We start from the raw sequence: 14,074 nt of genomic DNA, 5'->3' as shown, positions 1-14,074 counted from the left end.
ATTCTAAAAGTGACAAGATCAAAATGTATTTATTTTTATTTTGCTTAAATGGCTTACCCAACCTGGTTTATAGTGAAACAACCCTGTCAGCAGAGGCCCAGGGAAAATAAAAATACAACTGAAAAAAAATCAGTAAAAAAGCCTGTTTTATCCAACAAATGTGAAACAAAGCTGGACTGGAAAGAATGCCAGCGGATCTATAGAATCAGGATGTATTCAGTTTTTACTAGCAGATTAAACATACCTTCTCTGTAGATTTTTCTCCTTTTCTTTTCCACAATTATGGTAATGTGTATGTGTGTAATGTTCAACTAGTCTTCTGATTATATCATTGCTGCTTCTTGAGCCTTGATGCTCCATAATTAACTTATACAAGCATTTTAACAAAAACACTAACACATGTATAGTATCCATCCTGTAAGACATTTATTATCCTGTTGCTAAAAAGTTATTCTGTTATTAATTGTATGGGTTTCTCATTTGTATATTTTTATATTTTGCCTTTAAGGCATATGTGTCGTCTTTGTTGTATAGCTGGCATTTACAAATGTTTTTATTGTTATTTCACAGGTAATGGCTACATACCAGTATGTATACAGTACTTGTGTACTAATTGTGATTGTTGTATATTGGATTTTGATTTCTATACAGTTTTCAATTTGTCTCAGGAGGGGGAGGAAGTAAAAAAAACATGTGTGCCTTTTGACTGTTCATGCTGTTTAAGCACATTTGCCTGTGGTCAGTATTTTGAAATGAAGGTCACAGCACTTGAAGATGTAAGAATTGTCTCAATAAAGCAATTTGTACAGTAATTGTTTTGTTTTTTTGTAAAATTGCTGCATATGGATTGAGATGTGAGAAAAAATTGAATTAAACAATGATTCAGCACGTATCATTTTATTTCATGATGTTCATCATCCATACAGCTGCAGTCATAACAGATGGGTTCTCCTGCCGTCAGGCGGGTCCTCGGTCGGCCGAATTCCAAAGTCTAGGTCCGGCGTCAGTTGTTGTCGCTTCTTCCCTGACGTCAGTGCAACAGGGGTATAAAAGAACCAGCCAACGCCATTTTCTTCAGTCTTTCTTGTCGCGCGGTGCCCGAAGCAGAAGCAGTTCACAAGTGCCGGTCGGCCAGCTCCTGAGATTACGAAAATTTGGAAACCGAAGTCTTCTTAAAAGCTAAGTACCCCATTGGGGAAACTTTTCTTGCCTCAGACCGATGTCAGACAAAGTTAATAATTGTATTTCTTGTGGGAAGCAAATACCGCATAAGGATTTCCATTCCCTCTGTATACCTTGTTTAGGCCCAGACCACGATGTCTCGGTCTGTTGCTTTTGTGCTACATTCAACAAACGCACTATTAAGCATCGGGCGGAGTTCGCCCAGCATTATTTTGGGAAAGCATTTAACTATACTATGTCGGATATTCCAACTCCGGTTTTGTCTAAAAAACGCAAAGACAAGGGCCAACACACGAGGTCCGCAGCCTCTACTGACACCACGCCAAAGCCGACTACACGTGGTCCGGTTCTCAGCAAGGCACCTACGCAGCCCCTGACTACCGACAACACTTCTTTGACGGTGTCTCCTGCGCCCGAGGTCACAAGCTCCTCGGCCCACACCCCGACTACAGATACCGAAGCAACTCTTGGCGTTGAAACTCAGAGTGTGGACAGGTCCACCTCCACTCAAGGTGTTTTCAGACCTTCCTCTTCTTTCTCCATCAAGGCTTTCACAAAGTCTAAAGCAACCTTGCATTCTAAGAGACCTACTGCACAGGGCCCATCTCCAGGCCCCATGCCTAAGAAACAGATGCTTAAAATGGCTGAAGATTTAATTACTCTTATCAGAGGTTCTCAGCCCTCTCCGGACAAAAGGCCCAGAGTGGAGGAAGATTCCCCCTTCTCTGATCAGGGCTCCATTATTTCAGGACACTCTGATGATCAGGAACATTCTTACTCTCCTTTTGAAGACTCTGATGCGGAGGAGTCCATCCCTTCTGTTTCACCTCCAGAGGATTATTCATTTGGGGAAACTTTGCATACCTTAAGGGAACACTTCCACTGGGAAGGCCAAGATTATTCAGATTCAAAGAAAAGGCTCAGGGAATTTCTCTTGCTGCCTCAGCACAGGCCTTTGGCTATACCTCCTGTCTTGGACATCCTAGATGATGTTTACTCGGAGGCTTGCCTTAACCCAGACTCTCTACCCCCAGCTCCAGTTAAGCCAGACAGGTACTACAGGGTTCCTGACTCACACCAATTTCTATACAAAAGCCATGCTGCTGACCCAGAAACCATCTCACAGGGCCCTAAGGGAGTTAAGGTCTCCATTGCTAAAAATCCATTACCTTCCGAGAGAGAGACTCCCGATCCTTAGAAAGGTGGGGAAAAAAGGTATATACCTCGGCTACCTTATCCATGAGGGCCTTAAACAGTCAGTTTCATATGCTAAAATACCAACAGTTTTTGTTATCACAATTGAGAAGTAAAATGTCACAACCTGAACAACCAGACTTGAAGGAGTTGCAGGATCTGATGCATAGTGCAGAACAAGTGGGTAAGCATACCTTGCAATGTGGTTTTGATGCTCTAGAGGCCTCATGTAGAGCTGCTGTTACAGGATCAGTCATACGTAGACATGCCTGGCTTAAGGAACAAACCTTGCCTGATCATGTCAAAGCTAAACTACTAGATGCCCCTCTACAAAAGGATGTATTATTTGGTGCTAATGCTGAGGAGGTATTAAGAAAAATGGAGGAAAAGGCTAAATCAATGCAAACTGTGAAAGATTTTCTACAGGTACAACCCCCACGTTTCAGTAGAAATTGGCCTTCCAAAAATTGGTCCTTTCCAGCCACGGACAGACCACAGAGAGGTAGATACAGGCGCCCGAGGGGCAGAGGACAATCCCAAGGATCGTTTAGAGGCAGACAATGGCAAGCTCCTACACAAAGAGGTGGTGAGGATACCTCGCAATCATTCAGAAAGCAAGCCCAATGACTTTCCACTCTGCATGCCAAGCAGGATTCAAATGGCAGCACCCTTAGGAGGAAAACTGGCATTATTTTCAAAAAATTGGCATATTGTCACAAAGGACAAATGGATCCTGGACATTATAAACAGAGGCTACAGATTCCATTTTCACACCATTCCAAAAATGAGAGGCATGCCAAATCTGCCACACAATCAAAGGGCAGAGGCACAAAAACAAATTACAGATCTTATAGACATGAAAGCTATTCAAGAGGTACCTACGCACGAACAAGGTCAAGGTTTTTATTCCAGACTATTCCTGGTACAAAGGAAGGGAAAAGATTGGAGACCTATATTGGACCTATCCATCCTAAACACTTTTTTAATCGTACCAAAATTCAAGATGCTCACATTACAGCAGCTTCTTCCTATGCTGGGCAAGGAGTCTTGGCTGGTAACATTGGACCTCAAGGAGGCATACCTGCATGTCCCAATCAGACAGAATTGCAGAAGTTACCTCAGATTTCTTGCAGGTTCAACCCATTATCAATTCTCTGCATTGCCCTTTGGCTGATCTACTGTGCCCAAAGTATTCACGAAATGCCTGGCATCAGTAATTGCCTACTGCAGACTTCAAGGGATACAGATATACCCATATTTGGATGACTGCCTGATCCAAGCGGAAAGCAAGCACATTCTTCTGAAACATCTGGCTTTTGTGATAAGGTTGTTGAATTCTCTGGGATACACAGTCAACAAAAAGAAATCAAGACTATTACCCTCTCAGAAAATAATTTTCCTGGGTGCCAACTTGGACACAAACACCCAGATGGCCTACCTCACACCAGAGAAGCAGGGGCAACTAACTCAATACTTCAAAGAACTAGCAAATTACACCAGGCTGACTGCAAGGAAAATCCTGCAGGCTCTGGGATTCATGGCATCTTGCATCTTACTAATCCCATGTGCAAAGCTGCATATGAGGAAACTTCAATGGTACCTGAAAAACCTATGGTCTCAACACAGCCACAGTTTGGAAACAATAATACCACTAATTCCATGTCTCCAAAAGGAATTTCTGTGGTGGGCTCAAGCATGCCAAACAAATACAGGTCTCCCATTCAGCAAGCCTCAAACAAATCAAGTCATCACAACAGATGCCTCGGACTACGTCTGGGGGGCGCACATGGCAGATCGGTGCATTCAGGGCAAATGGTCCCAAAAAGAAAAGCACCTTCACATCAATCAAAAGGAAATGCTAGCAGTAACAAATGCTATTACAGCTTTCAAAGACCTTCTGCATCCAGGTCAGCTATTGATAAGGACAGACAACACCACAGTAATGTGGTACATAAACAAAAAGGGAGGAACCCATTCATACCACCTGTGCAGGCTGGCCATGTCACTTTGGAACATGGCCCTGGAATTACAAATCGAACTTCAAACACAGTACTTGCCAGGCAAGGAAAACATGCTGGCAGACAATCTAAGCAGGAATATGACAGATCCACACGAATGGAGGTTGCATCCAAAAATTTTTACAGAAATAATCCAAGCATGGGGAAGGCCAGACATAGATCTCTTTGCCTCCCACAAAAATCACCAATTGACAAAATTCTGCTCAAGGATTTTACATCCAAAGGCCTGCAGAGTGGAAGCTCTTTTTTAGTTGGACAGCAATGACAGTTTATGCCTTCCCACCTCTTCCTCTGCTGCCCAAAGTTCTATTGAAAACCAGAGCAGACAGACCAAAGATGATTCTCATTGCTCCAGACTGGCCAAGACAACACTGGTACCCACTCCTGAGGAGCCTGACGCATTCCCCACCATGGCCCCTGCCTCTAATACCTCTTCTCCTGACTCAGCACAGCTTTAAAACTCTTCACAGCCAGCTAAAAACTCTCAATCTAGCCGCATGGAAGATTCCTTAGCATCACAACAGACCCTACTCTCCAAGGAGGTGCAGGATGTCATTTTGGAGGCTAGAAGGCCATCAACTAGAAAAGCTTACTCTGAAAAATGGAAACGGTTTTGTGTCTGGAATGAGAAAGGGTCAGGATCCTGGAAAACCGAATTTTCCTCAAATACTACAGTACCTAGCTGAGCTGCTAAGCAGTGGACTTTCATTCTCCTCCATCAAAATCCATGCCTCAGCCATTTCTGCAGAATACAACACTGATCCACCCTTATTCTCTCACCCTCTCTTAAGACAGTTCCTCAGAGGGGCTAAGAATCTAAGACCCCCAAGGAAACAACCAATACCTGCTTGGGATCTCAACTTCATTCTGGAAAAACTGACCTTGCCTCCCTTTGAGCCAGCTGCCTCATCAGATTTGCAATATTTATCCTGGAAAACAGCTTTCCTTCTGGCTATTACCTCAGCTCGTAGAGTTTCAGAACTACAAGCTCTCATGGCTGTGTAGCCTTTTATCATCTTCCATCAGGACAGAGTTTCCTTATGAACCAACCCGTCCTTTATGCCTAAAGTGGTATCCAGGGTAGCTTTGAATCAGGCCATACACTTACCTATCTTTTATCCTAACCCTCAAAACAAAGGGGAGAGATTACTACATTCCTTGGACATCCACAGACAACTGCGTTATTATTTGGACAGAACAAAGCCTTTCAGAAAATCAGAACAGCTCTTTGTGTGCTATGCTGTAGGAGCTCAAGGAAAGCCAATTTCCAAACAGACAATCTCAAAATGAATAGCCCACTGCATACGCTTTTGCTATTCCTTTCATGGCAAAACTGTACCTACAGGCATCAGATCTCACTCCACAAGGGCCACAGCTACCTCCGCAGCTTTCCTCAGAGGTGTTCCTACCAAAGATATTTTGGAAGCAGCCACTTGGAGTTCTGTGCATACCTTCTCTAAGCACTACCACCTACCATTATACTCCAAAACTAGAGCAGGCTTTGCCACTGCAGTCTTGCAGGGCATCCTGGCTCCTCCTAGTTCCACCTAGTGCCTACCACCCCTTTCTTAGCTTTGGGATTCTACCCATCTGTTATGACTGCAGCTGTATGCACGATGAACATAGTACAGTTTTGTACCTACCATAAATTTAGATGTTCGAGTGCTAATACAGCTGCAGTCCAAGTTTCCCTCCCTCCTTCCCCTCTTGGGACAGGCCTATTGGCAAACGCCTCCACATACATCCTGATTGGGGTATTCCTTTATGGTGTATTTGCTTGCAAATGCTGTATTATATAAATTTATGTATTGCCTTCCTTTTGGGGGCACCTGACATCTGGGGCAAGAAAAACTGAAGAAAATGGCGTCGGCTGGTTCTTTTATACCCCTGTCGCACTGACGTCAGGGAAGAAGCGACGACAGCCGACGCTGGACCTAGACTTTGGAATTCAGCCGACCGAGGACCCGCCTGACGGCAGGAGAACCCATCTGTTATGACTGCAGCTGTATTAGCACTCGAACATCTATATTTATGGTAGGTACAAAACTGTACTTTTCTTCCCACAGCTTAGCCTTCTTTTTTTTTTGCATTATAGGTTCATAGGTTGGTGCTAGGCTATCGGCCCTAGGGCCTATATGAGCCTAGCCATAACAATTCCCCTGGCTATTTCTTCCCACACTATTTACTTCCCTGGACCCCTGTCTAGCAGGGCGACTAATGTGATCCCTGGGGTGAATTTCCTTTCTCCCATCCAATCGTCAAGGTTGCTTGTGAAGAGGGTCAAAGAGACGCTCTGCTTGACATGTATGGGCAGTCTATTCCAGAGTCTGGGGAGTCTCTGGGTCAGGAACCTATCCCTCCAGCATGTTTTGTTTATTGTGATGACAAGGTTTAGATCCCTTGAAGCGTGTGGTTCTGAGGGACTGGGATTTAAGTGTAGCATGTCCAACAGCTCTGGGTTTGACATGGCCTTGTATGTTAAGCAGAGATCGCCTCTGAGTAGACTATATGCAACAGAGTATAGCTGGAGTTTTTTAAGGTGGTCAGCGTAGGGCATCTGCTTTAGGCCTGTGATTCTTTTAGTGAGGTATTTCTGCGGCCTTTCCAGTTGTTGCAGATGTCTTGAGAGGTACATACCAAATGGGGCATTGTATTCTACAATGGGTCTAATGAGGGATGAGTACAGTGGGACAATGACCTCCTTTTTTCTGGTTGAAAAGCCCTTGGTGATGAGGTGTGCCACACAGAAGGATTTCATGACTGTTGTGGCGATGTGGTTATCGAAGGTGAGACCACTGTCCACCTGTGTCCCCAAGTCTCTTATCACACTTTCGGTGTTTAGTGTACTGCCACCTATGTGGTAAACGTATATGTGTTGCGACTATTCTGTTTGCTTTTGCACAATGATATGATTGAGATATTCCTTTGTAACCTAGTTTAAGCCCCATTGCATGCACTGTTGTGCACTGGGCTGTCATATGCACAGATATTTACAATTACATTTTTCTACAGTATGCAGTGTTTTGTTTTTTTTTTTTTTGGGGGGGGGTGTAGTTCTTAGTATGCTTATCTTGAGCCTGACTATCCTGCCCTACCTCCTTATCCTCCCACTGTCTAATTTCATCTCATCCCCTTATGTTTAAGTACTGTCGCCTGAATAAACTTATATGTCATACTTGAGATGTGTTGTTACCTACACCCTTCAACAGGAGAGTTTAGGAGTTTAGCTTAAAGATCAGCACCATCACTGGCAAATTGTGGGGTGGGGGTGGAGTCAATTTATAAGCCAAACGTTTTCATCATTGTGCACTCCATGATTGGTTATTTATTACATTGCTGTATATGTAAATGTCTTGAATATTAGCGTAACTCTCAAAGTTTTAAGATGTGATTAAGATTACCCTTGAATATAACATACCATTTGGATACATATTTCAGTAAATCCAGTTTTCTAATAAACTTCTTTGCTTTTCTTTTTCTCTGCAGGCTGCCAGGAACTGCTTAGTGAATCTAAGTCTAACAGTAAAAGTGTCTGATTTTGGAATGGCAAGGTAAGTAAAATCAATGAATATATCAGTATACAACATAAAGAGCTTGTGTAATATTTTGTGCCACTTCCATCTTATCTCTTTCTCTGTCAGACATTTAGCTGACTAATGAATGGAGCTGAAAGTCTGGCTTACCTCACCTAAATTTTTATCCTAGGTGAAAGGCAAGGAGACCAATTGATCACTAAATTGTATTCATCTTACAGATTACAGTAGGATGTTTCTTCATATCCAGCTAAAATGTATGGATAGCTTTGCTTCGAAGATAGTGGTTAAGTTACCATTGCAGTATTAGAATAATACATCATTTCCCTGTTTACTGCAAATCTGCTTCTATTTACATAGGTACTTATTGTAGCTCTGTAGATTCTGCAGTTTGTGTGAATTCTCCTAGTAGCAAAACCTTTCACATCTGTAGCATCATGGTGAAAGAGTCCTATTTTTCCAGCGTCATAGACAGATAGGACTCTGTTGCTCTGGGAGTTCACATTTTACATATACACACAAATATTACAGAGCCAGAAAATAAATAAGGTTTTTAGTATCTTGAATCAATATCCAAAAGCAGGCAAGTGATGGCAAGTGAAGCTCAATACATATATATGTATATGGGTCTACCTGAGAATATCAAAAACTGTCATCATTGAAGACTGTTTCATTGAGATGACATCCACGAAAGCCCACTTCATTAACAGACTGGATGAACAAAATCCTTCACCCAGGGTAAATAACCCGTTGGCCGGAAAGTTCAGCTTTGCTCTTTCCCAAACTGTAGTGCAATCTGTTGGTATATTTAATTGGGGGATGTCGGGGCACAGACCTCCACCTGGATGCATTTTGAGTGTTCCGGTGTTGGTTTTGTGTGTGTTTGGGTGACTTAGTACTCACTGGGAAGAATTTTATTCATCCAGTCTGCCAACAAAGTGGGTTTTCTTGGATGTCGTCTTGATGAATCCGGATCTATGATTCTATGATGCTGGCTTTCAATATTATCAGGTATACCCATATATATATATATATATATATATATATATATATATATATATATATATAAAATCTGGGATCATGGGACCATAGAAGGTTACTAGGCTAATGAACCTAGGGCCCTCAAACACCTAGCCAGGTACAAGCCCTGTTACCACAAATATCAAGGTATTAAGAAGAACTAAGTCAACAAGTCAACAACTACTACCCCTGTCCAAGAGGGACATAGGTGAAACTCCCAGGGTGAATTTGTGGTTTCCCATCCAGTCATCAAAATTACGCTTAAATAGGGTCAGTGAGGTGATCTGCTTCACCTGAACTGGAAGTTTGTTCAAGAGGAGAGAGAACCTCTGTGAGACATATCTGTCTTTCCAGCACATCCTGTTGATGTCACATAGTAAGTTGAGTTTCCTAGAGTGAGTGAATCTTATGCCATTTCATTTACTAATGTGCAGCATTTCCATTCGAGCAGGATCTGAGATTGCTTTATATGCAAGGCAGCGGTCACCTATAAGTAGTCTGTAAGACAGTATAGTGACGGTGATTTCCATCTGTCAACATATGACATATGCTGAAGACCCTAAATTTGCTTTGTAAGAAATCTTTGAGGCTTTTTCAGTTGCTGCAGGTGCATTGTACTCTTATTGGCTTGAGTGAGGAGTACAAGGGGGTTATAACGTCATTTGTTCTGGATGCAGTGCCTTTACTTATGAGGTGAGCAACATAGAAAGCCTTTCTTATCACCGTGGAGATGTGGTGGTCAAAGGAAAGATTGCTGTCAACCTGTGTGTCCAAATCTCTCACCACTGATTGCATGCTTAGGGTGTTATTAATGTGGTAATCTGCAGGGACATTGCCCTTGTTGTAGGGGATGATAATGCATTTTTTTGCATTGAGTTCTAGCTCATGACTTTGGCACCAGTTGTCTGTCTGTAAGTCCCTCTTGTAGGATGTTGACATTGTTTGGGGACTTGATGACTGCATCCAGTTTACAATAATCAGCAAACCTTGTAACCCATAGGCCTTTTGTTTTAGGCTCTACATCTGAGAAGTAGATTCCAAACAACAGGGGCCTCAGCATTGATCCATGTGGAACACCACTGGTTATGGGTCTGCTGGTGGGAGATAGTCACCTATTTTGACTGTGTGCATTTTGTTGGTGAGACAGTTTGCAACCTACCTGACAATATACGGATTGATCCCCAGCTGAGTGAGTTTCAGTGATGCCTTAGTGGGTAATAGTGTCAAAGGCCTTGGCCAGGTCCAGGTAGGCCATATGCATGGATTTACCTTCATCCAGTGCTTTGAGGAAGTCCACCAAGTTCAAGAGGCAGGATCTCCCTTTAATGAAGCCAAACTGAGTTGGGTCAATATATTATATCTTTGTTGATAAGGTCCATGATTATTCTTTCCATAGCCTTGCAGATTAGGCTGGTTAGGCTTATGGGTCTATAGTTCCCAGGGTCTGTGGAGGTGCCTTCTTTATGTAACAGGATGACGGTTGCTGTTTTCCATTCAGCTGGTACAAAACCAGTGCTTAGATCATGTTTAAAAAGAGTATCCAGTGGTGCAGCTAGTTCCTGTTTTAATCCATTTAGAAAGCAGCCTGGAATGTTATCAGGTCCCATGTTTTTGGCTTAGGAGAGAGCATTTATGACCTGCTCCTTGAAGGTACTTGGTGGGAGCAGGTGGTAGGGATGGCTTGGGGGCTTTGATGGGGATGGGGGGGAGAAGTTTTCACTGAACCTGTCAGCACATTGGCTATTTCTGTGGGTTCAGTATATGATGTGCCATTAACAACCAGTTCTTTGCAGATATAAGGTTTCTGACCTAGCTAATGAAGGACTTATGGTTATCTTGGTTAAGGAGGCTAATTTGGATTCATAGTTAGCTTTTCAATGCCTTTCGAGGTGTCTTATTTGCTTGTTTTCATCTGAGAAGGGAATGTTTCCAGTACATAGATCATTCCTTCCTGCTCATAGATATCAATTTCTTTCTATTGTATAACTTGTTAATGGCGGATGTCCACCAGGCAGTCTAGTTTCTTTCTTGAGGATCTTGTTCTGATCCTATCTGGTACGGATGAGTCAATACATTTGTATAGATGCTTATACAAGGCATTGGTGTAAATCCCAGTATAGTTGTCCATGCCATCAGTGAGGGCAGGGACTATGAAGCTGTTTATGCCATCATGTATTTGATTGTAATTGATTTTGGAGAAGTTTTCTAGTCTAGTTGCTGCTAATGGCAGGTCAGATGTTATGGTTACGTCTAATGAGACTATTTTATGATCAGACCTCACTAGGGAGGGCCACATACATAGGGTGATGCAATGATCATCCCATGTTAGTGAGCACTAGATCCAAAATGTTTGTGCCCCTTGTCGGGTGTCAACCGACTGGTCTGGGGAATTGGAATTGATGAACTCCAAGAACCTTTGGGCAAGTTAGTACAAGTATAATTTACTCAGTCTATGGATGGGTAGTTAGTCACCTAAGAGACTAGATGGTGTAAGGGTTAAGGTGTTTGCTTCCCATGCAGAACTTGCAAGGTTTGATCCTCGTGTCTGGTAAAAGAATTATTCATTACAAAGATATATTTTGGGTCCTCTCCTGTTTGGCACCTAAATCTCAGAAGTTCAGGCCAACACGGAACGCTGGCTGACCAAGTTTGCAGACGACTGCAAGTTGGGAGCCATTATTAACTCCCCAAGTGATGTAGACATCCTACAGAAAGGCCTCACTGAGACCAGTGACTGGTGTCAAAACCATGGCCTTAAGCTTAATGCCAAAAAAATACATTGTCATCCCCTTTGGGAAAAACTCAGTTCCAACTAATTACCACATCGACGGGAGCTCACTGAACACTGAAGGAGTTATAAGATATCTGGGGACACAGGTTGACAGCACCCTCTCCTTCGAAGTCCTATGTGGCACATCTCATTACCAAGGATTTTGCATCCAGGAAGAAAGAGGTCATCATTTCTCCTCTACTCTTCCCTCATTAAACCAATCAGAGTATAATGCCCCATTTGGCATGTACCTCACTAGACACCTGCAACAGCTGGAGAGGCCTCAAAAGTACCTCACAAAGAAGATCCTGGGCCTTAAACACATGTCCTACATGGACAGACTCAAAAAAACTCCAGCTATTCTCAGTCTCATATGGTCTACAAGAAGCGATCTCTGCTTGACTTATAAAACCGGCTCTGTTAGAAATGCTACATCTAAAGAAATCCCAATCCCTCTGCACCACACACTCCAGAGACCTCAACCTCATTACCACAATCAACAGAATATGCTGGCGATACAGGTTCATAACCCAGAGACTGCCCATGCTCTGGAATAGACTTCCATACATGTCAAGCAGAGCACCTCACTGGACCTCTTCAAGAGAAATATTGATGAGTGGATAGGAAATAGAAAGTTCACCCTGGGAATCACTCTAGTGGCTCTACGTGATAGAGGCACTGGAAACTTGACATCAGGTGGCACAATGCCAGGGCACCTCTATGGCCTAGGCTTGTAAAGGCTCCAGGGCCATTACCCTAGTACCCACCTATGAACCTATAAAACCAGAGTGTTTGGTTGTATCTTGAGTAATTTAAGTAGCTCTAAGTATGAAAAGTGGGTATCCTGGTTCATGGAGGGGGTCCTATAACTGTCCTACTACAGTCAATTGGACCTGCATTAGTTCAAAGGAATCATTTTGTTTAACCAGTCTAGAGGTGTATTTATCTTTGAATATTGATATTACACATCCTTTAGTTCTCGCACTTTCAGTTTGTGGTCTGAATGTGTGGAAGGCATTATAACTCGGTATGTCTGGGGTACTTTCTGTGGCCGTAAACCAAGTCTCTGTGACAGCACAGATGTCAGCATCTTCTAAGGTGAGGGCTGCTTCCAGTGGGTGCAGTTTTAGGTTTAGACTCATAGCGTTTAGCAGCATAACCTTGACGTTGCTTTTTGAGGATATGTTTTTATCGTGAATTTTGTTGTTGTGATTTTCTATTAAAAAAAGAAATGCACTATGGGAGATGCAAGAGCCTCCTTAGCCAGTAACCAAAATCCCAGAGGTGATGGATGAAAACTATCTCTGGCAAAGCAGCATGATCTATCTACCATGTTTTCCCAGGCTGACAGGTACTGGACCCCCTTAGAATGACACTATTAACTAAAAAAAAATTGTTTATATTGTGGTATCATCTTAGGTGAAGATAGTATATTGCTCGAAGCTAGGGACTTAACTTGCTTGCGACACATGTTCAGAGAGCCCAGTCATGTCTCTCTTATAATACAAGAGGTATGTCTCAAGTCATTCACACGAACAGAACTATGACTGAGTTATAATGGTACTTGATGTGGAGAGACTTGAGTGCGTGTGTGATCTGATGGATCCTGGCACCTGACAGACAGCTGATTGTAACCTTCTTGTCCAGCCTGGTGAGTAGGACATCTGTGTGTCTCACTATAGGGTCACCTATGACCAAATAATTTGTATTAGACATGCTTTGCCTTAGGGCCTTGTTTGAGATATTTCTGCTTGTGGTTTTATGGGTATTGAGTGCTGTAGCTACGGTATCATGTAGCATGTTTCTGTTTTGGAGGTCTCTGGTATTTAGGTTAATTTCTGCTGAGTACCTGTGCATATGTTGGTGTGTGTTGAGAGCATGGTTTGTGCAGGAGATATAGTATGTGGGTGTCACTGTTCTGTGAACGAGAGTGCAAGGATTCCAAATTCTTAGTGCATGTGCTTCTCTCACAAATTGAGCTTGAGTGGCTTAGGACTAGTGGGATGTCAGTGTACATGAGGCAATTGCTACACTGCCTCAGGATACCCACGTCAATCAGGCTGGCAGGAGAAATGTATTAGGTTTAAATTTGCAAATGCTGTAGAAAGCCCAGATGAGGTGCTGTCCAAGCAGCTAAGCGCAATTTATGGACTCCCCAGTTGGAGCATGGGCAGCTTCTAAGGGAAAATAACTCTACTTTAGCTTTTGCGTCTATAACCAACTGTGGTTACCTCCACTGTGTGGTGTGGCATCCAAGGTTGCTACATGGAAACACATACTGCGAATTGCTCAGCTGAAGATAATAGAGTAGTGGCTGGTCACCAAACTCTCTGTTACAAGGTCTGGGTCTTTTGCTG

The 14,074-nt window shown here is 42.9% G+C and overlaps 1 protein-coding gene across 4 annotated transcripts in view; it reads left to right on the top strand.

Moving 5' to 3' along the window:
• Nucleotides 1–14,074, top strand: part of TEC (tec protein tyrosine kinase) — a 1,312,802-nt gene that overhangs the window by 1,211,124 nt on the left and 87,604 nt on the right. For all 4 annotated transcript variants that reach the window (XM_044061419.1, XM_044061418.1, XM_044061417.1 and 1 more), the window contains exon 15: nt 7,881–7,945. In XM_044061419.1, coding sequence (XP_043917354.1) covers nt 7,881–7,945 — 65 coding nt within the window. The remainder of the gene's footprint in view (nt 1–7,880; nt 7,946–14,074) is intronic.

The sequence above is a fragment of the Protopterus annectens genome, chromosome 2.part0, assembly GCF_019279795.1.
Source record: "Protopterus annectens isolate FY-2018-M chromosome 2.part0, PAN1.0, whole genome shotgun sequence".
In the NCBI taxonomy this organism is placed as follows: domain Eukaryota; kingdom Metazoa; phylum Chordata; order Ceratodontiformes; family Protopteridae; genus Protopterus; species Protopterus annectens.
Note: the sequence above shows the minus strand (reverse complement) of the source record. Positions and strands in the feature narration are given on the sequence as shown.